This window comes from Diabrotica virgifera, chromosome 2, assembly GCF_917563875.1.
Source record: "Diabrotica virgifera virgifera chromosome 2, PGI_DIABVI_V3a".
Lineage (NCBI taxonomy): Eukaryota > Metazoa > Arthropoda > Insecta > Coleoptera > Chrysomelidae > Diabrotica > Diabrotica virgifera.
The window spans coordinates 144,458,127-144,481,884 of NC_065444.1; the positions used below are offsets into that span (position 1 = coordinate 144,458,127).

The 23,758-nt window shown below is 36.3% G+C and overlaps 2 protein-coding genes across 3 annotated transcripts in view; both read left to right on the forward strand.

Moving 5' to 3' along the window:
• The window catches only part of LOC126880821 (uncharacterized), a 30,022-nt gene extending 28,405 nt beyond the window's left edge, over positions 1 to 1,617 (forward strand). Inside the window, exon 3 of the mRNA XM_050644886.1 lies at positions 94 to 1,617. Within this exon, the coding sequence (XP_050500843.1) occupies positions 94 to 1,617 (1,524 nt within the window). The remainder of the gene's footprint in view (positions 1 to 93) is intronic.
• Positions 1 to 23,758, forward strand: part of LOC114346374 (ketimine reductase mu-crystallin) — a 202,398-nt gene that overhangs the window by 45,458 nt on the left and 133,182 nt on the right. For both annotated transcript variants that reach the window (XM_050644040.1, XM_050644041.1), the window contains exon 2: positions 11,394 to 11,710. In XM_050644040.1, the coding sequence (XP_050499997.1) occupies positions 11,402 to 11,710 (309 nt within the window). In that variant the 5' untranslated portion in view covers positions 11,394 to 11,401. The remainder of the gene's footprint in view (positions 1 to 11,393; positions 11,711 to 23,758) is intronic.

Sequence of the window (23,758 nt, forward strand, 5' to 3'; positions counted from 1 at the left end):
GGTAGTAGATCTGTTTCTGATCAGAGTTTACGATCGTTGTTTAAAATAAGGTGTAGCGAGTTAGACGTGATTAAGGAGGAATTTTTAAAGTAGCATACAAGCATTATTAATAATGTTTTGTCGGTACCGGATTCAGATACGGGGGACGAAGAAAAAGTCCGAGAATTATTCTTGGACTTATTCTACAAAATCAAAGTTTTGAACGCGGAATTCTTCGGGTCACCATCTGAAAGTCCAGGTCCAGCGTCTTGTGCTTCCGGTGAAGCTCATCAATCCCACCTTCGCTTGCCTCGTATTGATCTTCCTCGTTTTCAAGGAAATTTTATTAATTTTGCATCCTTTGTAGACCTTTATAATTCGATAGTGCATAACAATGCAGCCCTAGGAAACGTAGAAAAATTCAAATATTTGAAATGTTGTTTAGACGGGACTCCGCTTAGCTTAATTCGCAATTTGCCCATAACTAACGATAATTACCAAGTAGCTTATGATTTAATTGTTAAACGGTACACAAATGTTCGTCGTTGTGCGACCGCCCATTGGGATGCGATAATGGGCGTTCAAAAAATCTCTGCGGTTAACTCGAAAAATGTAGCTAAATTAGTAGACACCTTTTTAGAAAATTTAGCCGCATTGAAAACTTTAGGCCTTCCCACTGAGCATTGGGATTTCATTATGTTCAATTTGCTTTTGTCGAAATTAGATGTTGATTCCATTAAGTTATTCGAGTTGGAAAATAAGTCTAATGAAATTTCGTCATTTAAAAAATTAGTAGCGTTCATCGAAACCCAATACATCGCGTATGATAATTTAGACAGTAGTATAAATGAGGGAAAGAAGTCGTCGCAGGTCCCAAATAACACGGAGCCAAGGGCCAACTCTCAACACCAGGTGAATGATTCAAGACGTAATCGTAGTAGCTCGTCATTCGTAACAAATTCGTCTTCAGTATGTTGCGCGTTATGCAAACAAAGCCATTATCTCAACCAGTGTTCGTTGTTCTTGGACAAATCGCCAAAGGAGAGATATCAGTTTTGTAAAGAGTCTTCTTCCTGTTTTAAATGTCTTAATCAGGCTAACCATTCAGTCAAGTCGTGTCCTACATCCTTCAAATGTAGCAAATGTAGTAGTCATCTCCATAATAGTTTGTTACACTTCGATAGAAACCGTTCCAATAGTCAGTCGTCCTCAGAAAATAATAGTCCAGGGTCATCGGGAATCGAATCGTCTACTGAAGTATCCCATTGTGCCGCTAGTTTTGTGGGAAAGAAAAATGAAACCAAAAAGGAAATCTTGCTCGGTACTGTTTTGGTTCATGCCATTGACAGTAAAGGGTGTAAACAACCCTTGAGATGTCTTCTTGATTCGGGTTCGATGAGTTCGTTCATTAGTAGAAAGGCTGCCAATCGATTGGGATGGCCTAAAACTCCTTGCTCGTTCGAAATTAACGGACTAGATTCGATGCAAACGAAACTGAATCAGGGGCAAATAAGTTTCTCTATCCAACCTCGTCATCAGGAGTCACCGGTGTTTCATTTGAAGGCTATTATTACAGATCGGGTTTGCTCGGATTTGCCCAGCACCCAAAATAGATATTTCTGCTTGGAATTATATTAAAAATTTGACGTTAGCTGATCCCCCAAATTTAATTGTAGTCAGTCGGTCGATTTGTTAATTGGTTGTAGTATATTTTCGAAGGTGTTGTTAGAGGGTAAAATTGAAGGTAAACCGGGACAACCTGATGCCCTAAATACCGTTTTTGGATATATTTTGTTGGGCCCAACTAGCACACCTAACCTTTCGTCAACTTGTTCTTCTTCTTCGTCGCTTGTTTGTCTTTCAAATGTGGAAGACTCGTTAGATTCTTCGTTAAGGAAATTTTGGGAACTGGAAAACATACCGGAAGAGCCAGTTTCAGAACCGGAAGACGTTCTGTGCGAAACCATTTATCGGGAAACACATAGTCGGGACGTCTCGGGAAAATATGTTGTGTCTTTGCCTTTTCGTGAATCGCCGCCTTGTTTAAAAGATAGCTATGATGTTGCTTTGAACATATTTATTTCGTTGGAACGTCGCTTGTTTCATCAGCCGGGTTTGCAAAAGGAATATTCGTCCCATATGCAGGAGTATATTGATTTAGGTCATATGCAATTGGTTCCTGAGGGCGAAAAGACAAAGGGAAAGTATTATATCCCACATCATTGCGTTGTTAAGTCGGAAAGTGTCTCTACTAAAATTCGAGTGGTATATAATGCGTCTCAGAAAAGTACCAGGCTTGGTAAATCGTTGAATGATTATTTATTAGTCGGTCCTAAGCTACAACAGGACATCGTCTCGCTTTTGTTAAATTTTAGACTTAATCGTTTTGCGTTGCGTGCAGATATTCGTCAGATGTATCGTAATATTTTAGTAGTTCCTGAGCATACGGATTATCAATGTGTGTTATGGAGATTTTCTAGCTTTGAGGAGATTCAGGAATATCGTTTGTTAACTGTCACTTTTGGAGTTGTTTCCTTGCCGTATCTCGCTCTAAGAACCCTTCAACAACTAGTGTTGGACGAAGGCTCTCGTTTTCCTAAAGCCGCCTCGCTCGTTTGTAATGCTTCGTATATTGATGATTTTGTTTTCGGTGCTTCGACGCTCGAAGAAGCACAAAGTTTAGTTGAAGAGTTAGTCGCTTTGTTGAAGTTAGGAGACTTTGAGTTACGGAAATGGTGTTCGAACGAACCCAAATTGTTATCGCAATTTCCTGAATCGCATATTAATCCTCATTCTATTAATTTTGATCCAGAATCAAATGGTCCTTCTTTAACCCGCCGTTACACGCGTCTTATATTGTGACGTGGTTGCAAGCGTATGAGCGTCGCCCTCACCTACATAAGTTCGACTTATTTCGAGGAAGAATGAATGTCAACATGTATAAATATAAAATGGGTTGTACTCACATATTATAGAAAGTCTCGTAAACCAATCTTTCTATTAATTTAACAAAACAAAAGTAAAACTAATATACATAGATCAAAAGCAAGTTTTCTTAATTTTCAATTTCAGCAAGCCACTGAAGAAATTAACGTTCTTTACGCGAATTCATTTTACTAAAAATACAAATTAAAATTAACAACTGTTCTGAAGCTATTTCTTTGTGGTATTTATGTAATTAACTATTAATATTTTGTATTTTGATAACGACGTCCGAGGTGGAATTCGAAACGTCAATAAAATCAAATTTTCAAGTTAAATTGCGGCTTATTTCCCAATTAGAATAGGTATATTTAAAAATGGGTTCTTAACCAGTGGCGCACCTAGAATTTTCCTCTGCGGGGGATGGGGGTTAGCTTGGGCACCGAAAGTTTTTTGTATTATTTGTGAAAGACAAGTTACATTTTTCTACTTTCTTTTATATATATTTCTATATGCTCTGGGTGGGATTTTAACCCCCAAACCCCCCGCTCGGTGTGCCACTGTTCCTAACCTAATCCAAACAATAATATTTTAATTAGACCTACCTAAATATTAAATAAAAACCTAAAAGTTTCTTTGAGATAACAAAAACGTGATTTCACCGTGATTGCACGCGCAGTGAGGAATTCCCTCACTTGAAGAGGGATGTCTCTCCTTTAAACTATCACACAGCACACTGACCGCCTGAAATATTCTATAACTTTTTCATACCCTCTCATGAACCATGCTAAAGGCATTCCTGGGTGCTTAAGGTTATCGTATTAGTTTACACAATTTCATTGGTTATAAACAAATATGGTGAGGGATTCCCTCATAGCGCGTGTAATGGCTGGTTAAAAATCCTTGGTTTGAAGAGGATTGGACAGTCCGATGTCTTTCAATTTTCCGTCAAATTGCAGGATGTCCCTTGTACTAACAGATCGTTTTTGTCCGAATTAGCTCGAATTTATGACCCGTGTGGTTATCTAACACCTATTACATTTTTCATCAAACATTTAATCCAACGACTTTGGGCAACTGGTCTTGAATGGGATGATCGTCCTCCCTCAGAAATTATTCGTGTGTGGGAGCAATATAAAAGTGAATTATCTCTTATTTCACAGTTTAAAAATTCCTCGTTTTTTGAATATTTCCTCTTGTCCCATCTTAGAACTTCATGGATTTGCTGATGCCAGTGAGAAGGGATACGCTTGTGTCATTTATATTCGTAGTATTGATAGTCAGAACATGGTCCAAGTTAATTTACTTTGTGCCAAATCGAAAGTAGCTCCCATGAAACAGATTACGATCCCTCGATTAGAATTGTTAGCTGCTGTTCATTTGGTCAAACTTATGTCGTTTGTGTCACAGTCGTGGAAGAATATAATCTTTCAAAAGGTGTATGCTTGGGTAGACTCGCAAGTAGTATTGCACTGAATTAAAAGTTTACCTTCTACGTTTAAAACTTTCGTCGCAAATCGCATTTCGTATATCCAGACCCATAGTCAAAATTATTCGTGGCATTACATTGAATCTCACAGTAATGCAGCCGATGCGCCTTCGCGAGGCATGCTACCGGCCGCTTTTGTATCAAAACTAGACTGGTTGACAGGTCCTTCGTTTTTATATAATGTTCCATTAATCTTTCCAGAGGTTCCTCCACCATTGTCGGAAACATCCCCCTCGGAAGAAGTAAAGAAAAGTTTAGTGTTTGTTTCCACTCGTGGGGAACATTTTTTGTCTTGTTTGTTAAAAAACCAATCGTCCTTTACCTCTATCCAAAGAATTTTGGCCTTTATGTTGCGATTCGCGCACAATTCTCGTTTAAAAAGGTCAAGACGTGGAGGACCCTTGAGTTCAGTAGAATTGGAAAGCTCGTTAATTATTCTTGTTAGGTTCACACAGGAACAGTATTTTGAAGACCAGCTTCAGTCGAACTCATTTCCAAAACCATTTCGAAAATTAGGAGTATTTTTAGATGATAATACTCAGTGCTTAAGAGTAGGTGGTCGTCTATCTTCCTTGTCGTATGAGGCAAAACACCCCTTTTTGTTGCCAAAGAAATCTCGTTTTACGACTCTCCTAGTTCGTTATTATTAAATAGTTTCATTATCATGAAAAGTACTTACATGCTGGATTTAAGAGTACTCAATTTTTGGTGAGTCAAAGGTTTTGGATATTGTCTTCTAAGCAGTCCGTTAATTCAGTCTTGTCTAAGTGCATTAGATGTTGGAAGCAATCTCCTAGGGCCTTACAGCCCCCTATGGGCGATTTGCCTAAATTTCGTCTCGGGGCCATTAAACCCTTTTCGATTTGTGGGGTAGATTATGGTGGGCTTTTTTCGATAACTATGTCTCGTTATCGAGGAGGTAGAAGACAAAAAAGCATATTTGTGCCTCTTTGTTTGTTGTGCCACAAAGGCTTTACATCTTGAATTGGCTAGTGATTTGTCCGCAGAAGCCTTTTTAGCCGCTTTACAGCGTTTTATTGCTCGGAGAGGTCGAGTATCGCAAGTATTTTGTGATAACGGTACCAACTTTCATGGCGGGTATCGACAATTGCGTAGCTTTATGGAGGGTGCTCTTGATAAAGAAGATATCAAATTTTCTTTTGCTCCTCCTGCGGCTCCACATTTTGGTGGTATTTATGAGCGCGGCATTCGTTCTGTAAAAGAACATATTGCTCGGATAGTCGGGGCTCAAATCTTGACGTATGAAGAGTTTTACACTGTTTTGACGTTGATTGAGTCCGCTTTGAATTCGCGTCCTCTCACCCGATTGATCAATGATATTGAAGATCTCAACGCTTTGACCCCAGGGCATTTCCTGACTCTCGAACCTTTAACATCATTGCCTGTGCCTGATTTTTCGGAGGTATCCCTCAATCGTTTGTCCCGATGGCAGTTGTTACAACGCATCCATAGGGATTTTTGGGCTCGATGGCGTAAGGAGTATTTACATACCTTACAACAAAGGTCCAAATGGTTAGATTCTGGCTTTGTACTCAAAATCGGTAGTTTGGTTGTTTTGAAGGAGGATAATTTGGCTCCGTGTAAATGGCCTCTCGCGCGTCTTGTTGAATTACATGCGGGCAAAGACGAGGTAGCTCGGGTAGCCACCGTGCGTACGACTACCGGAACTTTGAAACGGCCTCTTGTCCGACTCTGTCCCTTGCCGATAGAGGACTAGATGCCAACTTTTCGTTACTTTAGATTTACTTTAGATTTCCGCTTCGTTACTTTAGGCTTAGTTTTTTTTGTTCGGATTTGTTAGTACGACTGCGACAAAACCACCATTTTAATTTTAGTGTTGATTTAAGCTTAAGTTTTAATAGTTGTTTGATTAAGAATATATATTGGATTTGTTTGTCTTGTCATTGCTTGTTGCTCAAGTAGTGACATGTAGTATTTGTCATTGTTAAATGCCTTATGGCCTTTAAAGGGGGGAGAATGTTGGAATTCTGATAAATTGATTTGATTGTTTAAATAGTTCGAAATCATATCCCTCTTTTTCCCTTGTCGACGCCTGTGTTGTTCCTTGCATGCTAGCGAAATCCACAAGTGTTCAAGAAAGGAACGTTTCAACCACTTGCGGTCCAAAGAATTCTTCCCCCGATGAGAAACATTGAGACGGCCCACGCGTAAAGACGTAAAATAGTGACTTCGTAGATGATGTCCCGATCGTAAGTACATACCTAGTATTTTTACCTTATATTTTGTTGTTACCTATATTATTTATCCTGTTATCGTTTTGAGCTATTTAACCACCAATTGATTTGAACATGTGTGTATTAGTAATATGTTTATTGCACCTATGAAAATTTCCATTAATTTCTACCAATAGAAGCTATTCGAAGACCCATAGTAAATGGCAGGTTTTGTAATTTGTATTCTTTATTGTTTGTTTCGATTTTATTACTCGTTTCGTTCAATACCTGCTAATAACCAACAACTATAAATACTTAAATTTAACTTTATTCAAGAACAGCATAAAAAAGGTAGTTCAAAATGGCGACAGTTTTTTACCTTTGGCCATCTATTGGCATTTCTCGAAAGCTGTAGAACGAGCGCTGACATGAACGTGCAATGAGAAATGCATTCCAAACAAAACCGAAGTTCACCGGTGAACCTGGTTCAACTGAACCATAGATTAACGCAGGTATGAGAAATCGACCCTATGGGTCGATTTATCATACCTGCGCTAATCTATGGTTCAGTTGACCGAGGTTCACCGGTGAACTTCGGTTTTGTTCGATGAAATCGACCCTATGGGTCGATTTATCATACCTGCGCTAATCTATGGTTCAGTTGACCGAGGTTCACCGGTGAACTTCGGTTTTGTTTGGAATGCATTTCTCGAGAAATCGACCCTATGGGTCGATTTATCATACCTGCGCTAATCTATGGTTCAGTTGACCGAGGTTCACCGGTGAACTTCGGTTTTGTTTGGAATGCATTTCTCGAGAAATCGACCCTATGGGTCGATTTATCATACCTGCGCTAATCTATGGTTCAGTTCACCGAGGTTCACCGGTGAACTTCGGTTTTGTTTGGAATGCATTTCTCATTACACGTTCATGTCAGTGCACGTTCTACAGCTTTCGAGAAATGTTAATAGATGGCAAAAGGTAAAAAGCTATCGCCATTTTGTACGACCTTTTTTATGCTGTTTTTGAATAAAGTTAAATTTAAGTATTTATAGTCAAATAGTCATTTTAATAATTCTAAATAAATGTTATAAAAACAAAAATAAAGTTATCGTTTATCGTTAGGCTTAATATAATAAAATAAGTTATATTTGAAATATAACTTGGTTTGATTGGTTTCAGAAATCTTTGAATGGCGGAATTCCAGCGTTCAAGTTTATTAAACTGCCATCGGTTGAACGTGAATTGAGAAAGACGATTTTGACTTTAAACTGACGTTCACTAAAAGTTCAGGTTAAACTGGAGTTAAACTCGATATGAGAAGTTTGTCCTAAAATCAGGCATATGCATGTCTATTTAACATTTTGTTGTAACAAATTCAGTATTATTGGGTGTTTTTTCTGTGTTACTTAGGTAGTAACATACATTTAGTACTGAACTTAAGTTTTATATATTTGACTAAATTTTCTGAATTTTCTGAATTTAGTACTGAACTTAAATTATAAAAAATTCTCTTTTTTCTACAGTATTTTCTTAATGATTAAATTGAGGTGAATTAAATTTTGTTAGAATAGAATAGAATAGAAATATGCTTTATTGTCATGAAAAATTTAACAATTTTATAGACAAAGCTTACAAGAATCATAAAAATAAGAACAATAACAAATAACAAATACAATTTACTAAAATGATATAAATCGTCTACATAAATAAAAATAATGAAGATAAACAAAAAAAAAACAGTAACGACCTATTGCAAAATTTAAAAAAAAAATTTGCAAATTGCATAATCTACCTTAAGAAATTTAATAAGTTAAGTTAAGCTGCTGCATATGACACTCAAATATAGATTAAGATTATACTTATAAATAAGAATACTGTACTTTCTTAGTTATTGGTTAAGAAACTCTGCTGTTGAATAATATGGTCTTTCAGATAAATAGGCTTTAGTCATTTTACGGAACTTGGAGAAAGATGTTGCAGATTTAAGTTGTAGAGGGAGATGGTTGTAAAGTTTTTTCGCAGAATATAATATAGATTTCTTTACTAACTCACTGGACGGGATCGGTAAATAGATGTCAAAGGTAGAATTTCTGGTGGAATAGTCATATCTAGGTCTTGCTGGAAAGACATGTAGATGTTTACGAATTAAGCAAACAGTTTCTAAAATATATAAAGAAGGTAGTGTTAGAATCCTGTGATCTTTGAAGTAGCTTCTGCAATGTGTTGTTCTTCTGAGGCCAAACAGATATCTTATTGCTCTTTTTTGTAATTTAAAAATAACATCAGATTGGGCAGCCGTACCAGAACCCCAAAAAGGGAGACCATATCGAAGATGTGACTCGAACAAAGAAAAATATATTATTTTGGAAGAGGCTAAATTCATTTCCTTTGAAACAGATCTTATTGCAAAGCAAGCTGAGGATAGTTTCTTGCTTAACACATCAATATGAAGGGACCATTTCAGATTGCTATCTAAAAAAATACCAAGAAACTTTACAGAATCAACGATACTGATCTGGCTGTTATGAAGAGGTAAGGGTTGAAGAGCTCCTTTATAGGACAATGCTACTGTTTTATCTACATTAAAAGAGAGTAAATTTGAATCGGACCAAGATTTTATTGTAAGTAGATCAGAAGTTATAGTAGCATGAAGAGTTGCGATATTTGAGTTGCTCCAAGTGATACTGGTATCATCAGCAAAAAGAAAAACTTTGCCATCGATTTTTAAGCTAGTGATGTCATTAATAAAGATAAGGAAAAGTAGAGGACCCAATACTGAACCTTGTGGTACCCCACATACAACATTTTTGAGACTAGAGTCTGTATCATTTGCTCTAACCAGTTGTTTCCTATTATCCAAGTAAGATTGAAACCAGTTCGAAGAAATACCTCGAATTCCGTAGAAATCTAGTTTTTTTCTCAAAATGTCGTGATTCACACAATCAAAAGCTTTGGCATAATCACAAAAAACAGTGGCAGTGTGCAGATTATTGTTTAATGCTTGATAAACCTCATGTAGTACAGAAAACATGGCATCTGTGGTACATTTATTATTTAAAAAGCCGAACTGACTTTGTGATAAAATATTGTTATCAACGAGAAAGGACATAAGTCGGGCTTTTATGAGTCTCTCAATAATTTTGGAGAGTACCGGTAGTAATACAATAGGTCTATAATTGCAGGCATTTGATTTTTCACCACCCTTATGAAGAGGAATAATGATGGCCGTCTTTAGGCACTCTGTCTGGGAGATTTGAGAAAATTTTTATGGATAGTCCATCGGTATTACACGAAGATTTGCTTTTGATATTATTGATTGTCTGAATCAGTTCAGATTTATCAACCGGTCTTATAAAGAATGAATTCGAGACCTTTCCTGAATTAGGGAGATAGGAAATGGGATCTTGTTGTGACACAATAGTTGATGTTATATTTTTACTCACATTAACAAAGTATTCATTTAGATTTTCTGGGTCTGGAAGGGAAAATGTTTGAGCTGTGTGAGTTTTTTTACGAAGATCGTTTATTATGGACCAAGTTTCTTTTGCAACACTTTTAGAGCTTCTCAGACGATTTTGATAGTACAATTTTTTAGCTGATTTTATAAGTTTTAAATAGATCGCCCTGTACTTGGTGATATATTCAGTAACAGAGACGTTGGTAGTAAATTTCTTGATATACAGTAGTGAACGCATATTTTTGGCTGATATGCGGACACCTTTGGTAGTCCAGGGTTTGTCATGTTTTGGCTTAATTGTGATTAAAGGAAATGCTTTATTGTAGATACAGACAAGCTTATTCAAAAAGTCACTGAAATTATTATCGACGTTCATAGAAGGAAAGGGCCACTCAGAGGTTAAGCATAAATTTTGGAATTTACGAAAATTCCGAGCGGAAAAAATCCTGCCTAAACGTCGAGTTTTCGAAGAGTGCTTGCTAAAGATGTTAAACTTCGTATAAACCGCTTCATGATCAGATAGTCCCGCATTAACAGTTGTAGAGCAGACATCACGGGGTGAGAAATCTGAGACAATATAATCAATTATGGTAGATGAAGTTTTTGTAATCCTTGTAGGAGAATCAATGTGCATTGTTAGACCATACGATTCAAATATGTTGACCAGGGATATTTGTGTAGCACAAGCAGCAGCATAATTAATGTTAAAGTCCCCGCATAAAATTTTTCTGCTTTTATGGGGCAGGTCATCTAACAAATTAAGCAGGTTCTGAAAAAATAGTTCCACGGAAGAGTCAGGTGATCTATAAATGCAAATAATATAAAGATTAAAGTTCTTACTGTAAACTAAGGAAAACTCAAAGAATGCTTCGCTTAATAGAAAATCATATTTTGTTACCAGAGAAAAATCATTACTTGTAGAAAGAATCAGGGTGCCTCCATGCGCTGAACTTTGACGATCGTACCTAGCAATAGTGGAATATTTTTCTACAAAAAAAGGCTCGTTGACTTCAAGCCAGTGCTCAGTAACCGCAACTATCGGAGGAAACCCTAATTCCTCTAGAAATAGAAATAATTCATCAGTGTTATATCTTATAGAACGAATATTAATCAGAACCATGCTAAAGTTGTTATCACTAAAATAATTTTAGGATTCTAGTCCCTCAGAACACGTCGTGATGTTTAAAAATTTCGTTTAGGAGACACAGCGGAATAGTAATTTTGGTGACATTCCCTTGATTTTTGTAAATGGATAATTCTTTCAGCATCAGTTATTTTTTTTTATTTTTGTTATTTTTTTAGCATCAGTATTTTATTACTTTTAATTTTAGTTCTCGTTACTTTTTAGATTAAGAAATGATTTACATAAGCGAAGATGTGGTCCTGAGGTTAATCACGTGGGATAAAACATTTGATGCAGTGGAAGCAGCTATGAAAAAATACTCAGAAAAAAAGACCGTACAAAGTGCCAGAACTAAGACTCAAATAATAGGTAAACCGAATATGTTGGTTACGATGCCAGGATATTTAGATGATGAGAAATATGGGGCATTGGGGTGTAAATTGGTATCATTTTTTCCTGTAAACAATGATCTTCCCAAGCCAATGCCTAGTGTGTTGGCAAATATTATGTTGTTTGATGAAAATTCAGGAGGAGTGAAAGCTGTAAGTTTGGCTGACAAACCTTTAAGTTTTAAATTTTATATTGATAAAAATGTTATAATGATCGATACAGCAATTTAATGAAACTATTTTCAGTTTCAGTTTATAAAAAATTTAAGTAGCATTTGCACGTTCTCATTGCAACTGCCAATCATTCCGGTACACAGAGTACCTAATATATCATAACGGCTTCATCTTCAAACTCGTAATATTATTTATACATATGTATGTTAATTATGTCATCATCAACCCGTGTGTGTCCACTGCTGGACATAGGTCTCCCTCATATCTTTCTATCTGTCACTGTTTTGTATGATTTGCATCCAGTTACCGATAACATGCTTCAAATCATCGGCCTATCTGGTTGATGTGCGTCCTCTGTTCCGTAATGCTTCTTCTCGTGGCCTTCACTCGACACTACGTTTTTTCTATCGACTGTCTGACAATCTGGCGACGTGTCCTGCCCAATTTCACTTGAGCGAAGCGATTTTTTCGATAAAAAGCGATTGTTGTTTTTGTTCTAAGACGAATTTCTTCGTTTGGGATTCGGTCCCTTAGGAAGACACCCAACATCTGACGCTCCATAGCCCTCTGAGTTATGCGAATTTTGTTCACTACCTTTTTTGTGAGTGTTAGTGTTTCCGCTCCATAAGTGAGTACAGGTAACACACTGGTCAAAGATACATGGTTCAGTTTACCAAACGCTGCCCAGGCTAATCCTATGCGACGCCGACGTGGGAGCTCACACGTCTGGTTATCTCTTCCCAACCGAATTTCATGTCCCAAGTACTTATTAGATGCAGTCTGCTCAATATCCATTCCATCAACAACAATATTACGATTTAGCACCAGATTAGTCATTATTATAGGCTGCCCATGGCTAGCATGGGCAGCCTATGGAAAACTCAAAGACATATTTAAAAGCGATATACAAATTTCTTTAAAACGTAAAACATTTGACCAATGTGTGTTGCCGGTGATGACTTATGGTGCCGAAACTTTGACATTGACAGCTACAACTTCTAAAATGCTGCAAATAGCCCAGAGGAAAATGGAAAGGTCAATGATGATTATATCGCTTCGTGACCGAGTTAGAAATGAAGACTTAAGATGAAGAACAGGAGTTACCGATGTAATTTCCCGAATTGCCACCCTGAAATGGAACTGGGCCGGACACGTCGCCCGAATCAATGATGGGAGATGGATGAAGAGATTACTTGAGTGGCGGCCGAGATTAGACAAAAGAATTAGAGGAAGACCACCTACTCGTTGGACTGACGATCTCAAGAAAATGTCTAGAAATTGGATGCAAAGTGCTCAAAATAAAGCACAATGGAAAAAAATGAGGGAGACCTATGTCCAGCAGTGGACGCAAAGGACTGGATGATGATAGTCATTGTTTGCGTCTTGTTGATGTTAATCTTGTGAAACAGAAATACGTAGGAGAATAGGCATTGCCAAAAACACTATGAGTCGATTATCGAAAATCTGGAAAGATCGCTCCTTGTCGAAGAACACCAAAATAAGATTAGTACGTAGATCCGAAACATGGAAAATAAAATCGGACGACATAAAAAGGATTGACGCCTTTGAAATGTGGTGCTGGAGAAGAATTCTTCGGATCTCATGGACGGAACACAGAACAAATCACTCAATCCTCCAAGAGCTTATTATTCGGACTCGACTTTCCTCTATTTGCCTCTCCACCGTCTTAAAATTTTTCGGCCATATTGCAAGAAGAAGTGATGATAATATTGAGAGACTTATAATTTCGGGAAACGTTGAAGGGTGAGGAAGTAGAGGTCGCTCACCTACTCGATGGACGGATCAAGTACAGAAAGCCAGTGGAAAAACATTCTCTGAATCCATGAGGGAAGCTCAGGACAGAAGTCGATGGAAAGAGATAGTTGCTCGTACTATAGGGAATCACGACACTCAGCAATGAGGAAACGACTGAGGAGGAGGATGTTAATCTTTATTCCGATCTCTAAGGAAGCTTCATATAACTTCGTTCAACATTATTATTGCATCCATCCATACGATCGGCTATAAGGACGATGTCATCTGCGAATCTCAAATGACTGAGCTTCTCTCCATTTATGTTGATACCATATCGTTCAGATCTGCCTTCATAAAAGTGTGTCCTACAAGGGTTGTGAATACCTTCGGCGAGATGATGTCTCCTTGCCGTACTCCTCGCTATATACAGAATTTATCTGTTTGTTGATCAGATAGTCTTACGCTAGCCGTTGCCTTCTGGTAGATATATTTTATCATGTTAATGTAGCGATATATTCTGTATATTATAAGCTTTAAGTGAACTAAAAATATATTTTGCTCGCTTTATATTGATAAAGATTTTCAGTCTAGAAAACAAACAAGACAAACAGATGAACAACGAAGAAAATAAAAACGAAGGAAAAAGACACAAACCGGAGCACGACAGCTCGATTGAAGAAGACAAAGAAGTGCAACATAAAAGCAAAAAAGCTCCAGACACGCGCATAAAAAAAGTAAGTACCATATTAACGGACATCGAAGAGATTAAGATATTGCTGAGCCAGATGAGGCAAGAAATTAAAGAAGATATCCTGGAAAGCAAAACAGAAATTAAAGATGAAATCAAGGATATGAAAAACGAACTGGAAGATATTAAGCAGAAGCTTAAGCAAAAAAAAGCAGAAACAGAAAATTGAGGAAAAAACAGGAATTGAGGTAGATCTTGAAGATGAAGTTAGACTAAGAGAAAACATACAAAAAATGATGGAAACAGAGCTCCAACTGAAAATAGAAGTTAAAAGTGCGTTTAAGATAGGATACAGGAAATGTATAATAGAAACGAAGTGCTGGGAAGACAAACAGAAAATACTGCAAGAAAAAGGTAAACTCAAATACACAAGAGACTGTAGAGAAATATACATAGATGCAGCGCTGACGTTCAAGGAAGCAAAGATACAAAAAGAAATCAGAGACATAGCAAAACAACAGAGAAACAAAGGAGCAAAAGTAAAAATTAGATTAAGCAGAAATTAGAAATAAATGACAAGGTGCTAAAATGGAATGCAAGAGAAAATAAACTCATAGAAATTGAAACTGTTCCAAAAAACTAGACAAAAGAGAATGAATGGATGAAAAGGAAACAGACAATGCAAACGAAGAGGTAAATGAGTCACGGTATATTCAAAATTATAAGAAAAATACAAAAAAATGAAGAGAATTAAGAAAAGGACAAAAAAAATTGGAACATGGAACGTCAGGACACTGCTAGAAGGAAAAATGGAAGAGCTAGCGACACAGTTGAAACAATACAAAATAGATATTGCAGGAATTCAGGAAACCCGGTGGGGGGACATGGAAAAATCGAAAAAGAAAATTATACAATATGGTATGCTGGAGAAGAAAAACAAGGATATGGAGGAACTGCTTTTATGGTGTTAGGGGAAATCAGACATAAAGTTATGGAATTTAAACCCATAAGTCAAAGATTATCATACCTAAGAGTAAGCAGCAAACCGAAAAAGTTGTCCATAATAAATGTCTATGCACCCACAGAAAACAGTGATGACAATAAAACAGCAGTTCTATGAAACACTAGAAGAAAATGCCGAAAAAATTCCGGGAGAAGATATATTAATTAAATGAAGTAAAGAAACACAGACTTACTCACAATCATTTAATAATACTTCGACGACCGGTTTCGATCTCTACAATATTCAGATAATCTTCAGGTCGGCGTTACAAGTAGTTAAATGCTACAATTAAAGAAAGCCAGAGTTAGAACATTGTCTGGTTGTATCAAAATGCTGAAAGAAAGCCCAAAATTTTTTGAAGTATGTAACTGTTGACATTTCAGAACAACAAACTGGTATATACGTATGCACACATATGAGAAACAGGTACTTATAAGCACGAATACGCACATAGATGCATGCGGTTTATGACTATTTGTTAAATCAAGTTAAATTTTAAAATTATTAAAAAATTTTTTTCTAAAAAACTAAAAACTATATAATTTTGATCCACTTACATGCCGTTACAAGGGATGCTTTGTAAGTTCATCGATAACATGTTTAAACGTCCAAATTATGCTAATAGGATGCTTCGAAGCATGTCCGCTTAACCAGTCCCTCACCTAGCTATCCTATTAGCGTAATTTGGACGTTTAAACATGTTATCGATGAACTTACAAAGCATCCCTTGTAACGGCATTGTTCCGGAAACGCGTATTTAAAATCTAAATTAAATATTAACGCGCCATACATTGAACTTGTCGATTCGTTGTTCCATTTTTATTGGCCTGACGGGCGAGAAATTGTCCTCGTCTCGTCAACTCGCTAAAAAATTTACGTAAAAATTGTATTTTGTTGTTTTGAATAAGTGTGTTTAATCATTTATTGTTTCTTAACTCCTTTATTTTATACAGGAGTAAATACAAAATTTCACATAACTGTTCAGTTTGTAGTAGACTATATTGGAGTCTACTTATTTATTTGTGATTTTATTACCGCCAAATTCAGCAAAGAACTACCAGATTTGTGGTGTTTGGGCTAAGTTTGAACCGTGACCGTTCGAGACCAGCAGATTACTTCGACCAGCAGCAGTTCCTTGACTTAAAACCAGCCACCGGGAAGTGCAATAATGGGACTATGGTAGCTATACAGAACTTTTTGAGTAAACATTTTCAAATAAATTTACATTCATAGACATTTTGAATTTTGACTCCATATTCAATACACGTTTAGATTGGTTCTTTTTTTTTAATTTAATTATTGTTTTATTTTGTAACCTTTTTTTTTGTCTAGGATAATTAAACTTTTACTTTCTCAACTCGCTTTATTAATTTAATCTTAGTTAAAGGATTAGATATAACCTTTTACCACCTCTTTATGGGGTGTGATTTTTGAACCAAAGCGTTGGTAACTAACATACAGTCCACAGAGGTCATTGGGACCTTATTTAGTCAATAACAAATTGGGAATTTAACCCCCAGTTTGTCCAGGCATGTAAGTGGATCAAAATTATATAGTTTTTTAGTTTTTTAGAAAATTTTTTTTAATAATTTTAAAATTTAACTTGATTAAATCAAGTTAGTTTTATTTACAAAAAAAGTATTAATTTTTTATCATGGAAGTTAATGCGTCTCCTGTTACACCAACAAAGGCAAGGAAGCGAATAAGAAGCAAACGAGAACGTGGAGAATCCTGATCCAGAGCTAGAGTCTGTCGAAACCTGTGAATATATACTCGAAATCCCGGATATTTTGGCTTAAGTAAATATGCATATCAATAATAATTGCTTTTATATATTATTGTTCAATATAAAATATATTTTTCTTGACTAAGTAACCGGTTCTCTGATGTTTTATTAGTTTCAAACCTGGCAATATCCTTGTAGATCATTTTCATATCCGTCAATCTCCAAACATTGCAAACAAAAACGGCAATCTCCAAACTAAAATATTATAAAAAAAGAAAAAGAAATAATTTCTTAAGCTCTTCGTTCTGAACATCCGATCACAAACAAAATTTTTATAATTCTTCATCAGTTTTATTGTTTTAAGTTAATTTTGTTAGTTTCTACAGTTTTTCGCGGTTTCTCAAAATTATGCAAATGGGAGATTGCCGACTTTGATTTTACACCCCTCATTTAACAAATAGTCATAAACCGCATGCATCTATGTGCGTATGCGTGCTTATAAGTACCTGTTTCTCATATGTGTGCATACGTATATACCAGTTTGTTGTTCTGAAATGTCAACAGTTACATACTTCAAAAAATTTTTTGGGCTTTCTATTTGCATTTTGATACAACCAGACAATGTTCTAACTCTGGTTTTCTTTAATTGTAGCATTTAATCACTTGTAACGCCGACCTGAAGATGATCTGTATATTGTAGAGATCGAAACCGGTCGTCGAAATAATTAAATGATTGTGAGTAAGTCTGTGTTTCTTTACTTCATTTAAAATGAACTCACATATGCAACCCATTCAACATATATTAATTATTATAGGCGATTTCAACGCAGAAATAGGTAAAGAAAATTGCTTTAGAGAGGTTGCAGGGGAAAACTCACTACATAGCGCAACAAACAATAATGGAGAAAGATTATGTAATTTAGCAGCGGCATTAAACATGGACATAAGTAGCACGAGATATAAACACAAAAACATTCACAAGATAACTTGGATGAGACCAGGCAGTCTGGAGGGGAATCAAATAGACCATGTACTTATTAAAAAGTCACACAAACAGACGATAAGTGACGTGAGATCTCACAGAGGGCCAACATCGATTCGGACCATATGCTAGTGATTGCAAAATGTAAAATAAAAACAACAAAGAATGAAAGACGAAAAGCACAGGGAAAATGGGACGTAGATAAATTGAAAGATAAAGGAGTAAAAAGAAAATTTGTAAAAGAAGTAAATGCAGAGATGCAGTTCAAGGAGGAACAAGAAATGGAGGAGCAGTGGAAAAAAATCAAACAAGGAATAAACAAAGCAGCAGAGAAAGTGGTTGGAAAAATGCAAAAAGAAAGAAGAAACAATTGGTTTGACGAAGAGTGCAAACTAGCAGTGGACGAAAAGAATAAAACAAGATTGAAAGGGCTAAGCACAGGCAATGAAGAGGAACGAGAAAAATACCAAGATCAAAGGAAAAAGACAAAGAAATTGGTTAAATCAAAGAAAAATAAAAAAGTAGACGAAATTATGAACGAGATCGAAACAGAAAATAAGAGACACAATTCAAAACCACTGTACCAATACTTAAAGCTAGGTAGTAGAAAACGGACAGCTAATGTAGCGATAGAAGCAGAAACATGGCAGAAGTATTTGGACACATGGAAGTATACATGGAAGAAATGTATCAAGAAACGGATATAGAAGAAGAAAGAGAAACAATAATGAACCCGGAACAAGGTGAAAAAGAATTGACCTATACAGAAGTAAAAGATAAAATATGCAAACTGAAAAACGGGAAAACGCAGCGGGAGACGACGGAACATGTGCAGAACTTAATAAAATACGAAGGTGAGGCCCTATAGAGAAAGATTTATGAACTAATACAGAATATATGGAATAAGGAAACAATGCCCGAAGAATGGAAGAAAGGAATTATTGTGACAATCCCAAAACAAGGAGACCACAGGATATGTAAAAACTACCGAGCAATTAATTTACTGAATGTAACATATAAAGTAATGACTGGTATAATTAGAGACAGACTAACAATATACACAGAACAATGCATAGGAGACTACCAGTACGGTTTCAGAAAAGGAAGATCAACGATAGATGCTATCCATACACTAAAACAAGCGATAGAGAAAACATACGAGTACGACGGAGAAGCACATATACTTTTCCTAGACTTTAAACAGGCTTTTGACAAACTGAAAAATACCAAATAAAATTATGAGAATGAAAGAAATGACAATGCGAGATTCCCAAGCAACAATAGACACCGGAAGAGAGAGAACAGAAATAATAAAAATAAAAAATGGAGTAAGACAAAGAGATGCGCTCTCAACGGTACTATTTATTCTATCATTAGAAAAGATAATAAAAAAGTTGTCAAACGCGGGAACTATAAATAAAAATACAATGCGGACGATATAACCATAGTAGCAACAGGTAAAAGGGCATTAAAGAAAACCTTCCAAGAAATAGAAAACGAATCCAAACTGAGAGGACTGGAAATAAATGAAAATAAAACAAAATACATGAATGTAAGTAAAAAAGGAAGACGCAACTGACAGAAATGACAAGAGACGCACACAGCTTCGAAGAGGTTGAAACATTCAAATATTTGGGAGTATGTATTAGTCAACAGAAGAAATGAAAGTGTAGATACGAAAAGAAGAATTCAATCAGGAAACAAAGCATTCTGCAGAAATAAGAAAATTTTCAAAGATAAGAAGATAAGCCGAAATACATAAATGAAAATCTACAAAACGACCATAAGACCAATAGTGCTATATGCTTTGGAGACATTCACATTAACAGCAAGAGAAGAAGAGCAGCTGAAAATTTTTGAGAGAAAAATTATGAGAAAAATTCTGGGACCACAGAGGGAAAACGAAGAGGATGCAAGGCAATGGATGAACCACAAAATACAAGAATGGATGGGCCAAGAGAACATAGAGCAATAAAAGAACAGAGAATTAGATGGTATGGACACATAATGAGACGAGAGAAGAACAATCCGTTAATAGTTATAACCGAATGGATATCACCAGGTACAAGAACCAGAGGCAGGCCTAAACTCAGATGGAGACAACAAGTGGAAGAAGACTTAAGAAGTATGGAAATTAGAAATATTGGAAGAAAAATCAGAGAGAGAGAAGAATGGAGAAAGGTAGTTGTATAATTAATTATACGGTTTTCTGCAACTATCAAAACGAAAATTACTGTTATTTAACTTTATTTCGAGAAAATAAAATACAAAGTTTACAAAATGGTGTTAATCGTTGTAGATCTTCGATGAGAGAGAGAGCGACCTGCGTGCTTCGTTTGGACGTGTGGCATGATGGATCGGCGCGCATGACGACGCGTTTTACATATGCGCACATATCAAATACACTGCTGCCCAAAAATATTAACTACACTGCTGTCCAAAAATGTTTGTATATCGGGACGCAACATAGCCGCCCCCATTGAAAGTCTGGCAGACTTTAAATAATCGGTAAAACACAAAGTTTTGTCACTGGTCGTTGATAACTTACATTAAATGTCTTTACGGTGGCGGTTCGAATAATACCATCAGCCCCCGGGAACACTTCGGAAATTCGACCGGTTAACCATTTTTGTGGAGGTAAGTCATCTTCTTTGACAATCACCAAAGCTTCAGGTTGAAGAAGATTCGGTGCATTATTTTTCCATTTCTCTCGAGTTTGAAGTTGACTAATGTAGTCTCTGGACCATCGAGACCAAAAATTCTGGGTGATTGCTTGAATAAGCTGGAAATGCTTAAGTCTGTTGGTAGGCACGTTCAAATAATTTTGGTCCGGAATACTTGTAATGGCTTCCCCAATGAGAAAGTGTGATGGAGTAAGTGGTGCAGTATCATTGGGGTCAGATGACAACGGATGCAAAGGTCTGGAATTCAGAATTCCCTCTCTTTGGATCAACACAGTTAAAAATTGTTCATAGGACAAGATATTGGTTCCAACTACTCTTTTCAAATGAAACTTGACTGATTTGATACCCCGTTCCCATAATCCCCCAAAATGAGGTGCTTTAGCCGGTATAAATTTCCACGATATACCTTCAAGTGATAATTTAATATTTATTGTTTTATTGGCTTGTTTAAGAAACAAACCACGCTCCTTATAGGCACCTACAAAATTGGTACCATTATCTGAAAAAATTACGGAAGGTTTGCCTGGTCTAGAAGAAAATCTTCTCAAGGCTGACAAAAATGAGTGCGTAGTAAGGTCCCCTACAAGTTCAAGATGAACAGCCTTCGTGGCCATGCAGACAAAAAGACAAATATACGCCTTTACACTTTTATAGGGTGTTGTAATTCGATCTCTTATCATGAAAGGACCAGCATAATCTACTCCTGTATTATAAAATGGTCTAGTTGGAGTTACTCTTTCTAGTGGGAGTTCACCCATTAGAGGTTGCAATGGAACACAACTATATTTAAAGCAAACAATACAATTATGTATTATTCTTCTAACCAAATTTCGAGCATCGAGAATCTAATATTTTTCTTTAAGTGTGTACAAAGTCAACTGAGGCCCTGCATGCATCAACCGACTATGTTGATCCAAAGCAATTAGTTTAGACAGGAAGTGATCTTTAGGTAAAAGTACAGGATGCTTTTTGTAAAAATCATATCCTGATCTCTTAAGCCTACCCCCAACTCTCAAAATGTCAGATTCGTCGAGAAAAGGAGTTAGTTTTAGCAACTTGCTATGAGAAGGAAGATTCTTGTGGGATTTGATATTTTTGATTTCTAATGTAAATCTATCAGCCTGAGCCAGTTTCACAAGCTGTATCATAGAGCTATTTATTTCCTCCACAGTTAATTGATTTGTTAACTTAACGGATTTGGGTCTAATGTTATTCACAAAAATCTCAACACATAAGCAAAGACCCTAGTAAGTCTAGTAAGGTTAGAAAATTTAGTTAAATAGGATATTCCTTGAAAGTCTTTGATTTGATTTGTATGTAATACGATAGATTTATCAGGCTTTAGTTCAGGAAGTTCAGAATTAGGAACACATGGAATGTCATTGATGGGCCATGATGAAGAAGGCAATAAAAGCTCTTCTGGACCATTCCACCACAAATTAGAATTACACAATTCTAGAGCTGAAATACCACGAGACAAAAGGTCTGCAGGATTTTTCTTGGTAGAAATATGAAACCACTGTTGAGGATTAGAAAGAGATTGGATACTTTGTATACGATTGGCAATAAAAAGCTTATAAAGATTTGGTGATGATTTAATCCATGAGAGAGCGATGGTAGAATCAGAATAATAATAAATTTTTTACACGTTCAATTGTAGAGAATCTTTTATTTTATCCGTGAGCTCAGCCAATAACAACGCTGCGCACAGCTCTAATCTAGGGATCGTTAAAAGTTTTAAAGGTGCTACTCTATTTCTAGCACAAAGCATATGAACCGAAATGGTTCCTGAGTTATTTATTGACTTTACATAAATAACTGCTCTATAAGCAGACTCTGACGTCAGCGAATCCATGAAGTTCAATAACTTCGGCCGAGATGCATAATGCTTGCCTTGGTATTTGTAACTTCTGGAGAAATTTGACTTGATCTTTGAACTCTTACCATTGGTAGGTTAAGTTTAAAGGAATTGATTCATCCCAAGAGATATGCAACTGCCACAATTTTTGTATTATCAATTTGGCTGTTACTGTGTAAGGAAGTAAAAGTCCAAGAGGATCAAATCTCTGAGAGAAAATGCTTAAAATGGATCTTTTTGTGATAGGATCGGAAAAATTATCTCTGATTGTCTACATTAAAACGTCATTTTTTGGATGCCATAGAAGTCCAAGAGTTTTTGTGGGTTCATCTATGCCCAAATTGACAAATGATTCAGGAACATTAAATGAATTTGCAATTTCAGGAGAGTTGGAAACAAATTTCCTAAGGGAAACACCGTAATTATTTAAAACGGTTGACAAGATTGATTTTATATGCTGGACCTCCTCAACCGTTGGCCCACCTGTGAGCAGATCGTCAACATAAAAATCTTTTAGAATGATTCCGCTGATGGAGGGATGGGTGCCGGAAATGTTGTGTGCCACTTCATGGAGACAACGAATGGCAAGAAATGAAGCCGATGTCGTCCCATATGTGACAGTGTTTAGTTCATAAACGGATATAGGTTTAGATGGATCACTACTCCAAATAATGCGTTGTAGTGAACGTTGTGTGGGATCGACAAGTACCTGACGGTACATCTTCTCTATATCACCTCCCAATACAAAGTTGTGCTTTCTAAAACGAATTAATATTGAAAAAAGATCATCCTGTATCACAGGGCCGACCATCATGAGATCATTTAACGAAAACCCAGAAGAAGTTTTAGAAGACCCATCAAATTCAACCCTGAGTTTGGTTGTGGTGCTATCAGATTTGAAGACGCAATGATGGGGCAAAAAATAACCCAAAGATAGATTCGAATCAGAAACCAATGTCATGTGCTCCATAGCCACATATTCATTAATAAATTTCAAGTACTGACTGACTCTTTAAATCAGGATTTTTAGCAACTTTTCTCTCTAGCGAGAAAAGGCGTTTTTCAGCAATATCTCGAGACTCTCCCAACTTAGTGATAGGTTCCTTCAAAGGGAATTTAACGACAAAACGACCAGTTGGGTTTAAAACAATGTTTTCTATGAAATTTTTTTCAAAGTAGGATTCCTCGAGAGAAAAATATTTACTTGGAGGATACTCATTAATATTCCAAAACCTCTCCAATTGATCGTTTAATGAAGACTCTACAGAACTGTCATCATTTATAATAAAATTGCAATGAGTTGTGTTGAATTTTGATTCATCAAATCGAAT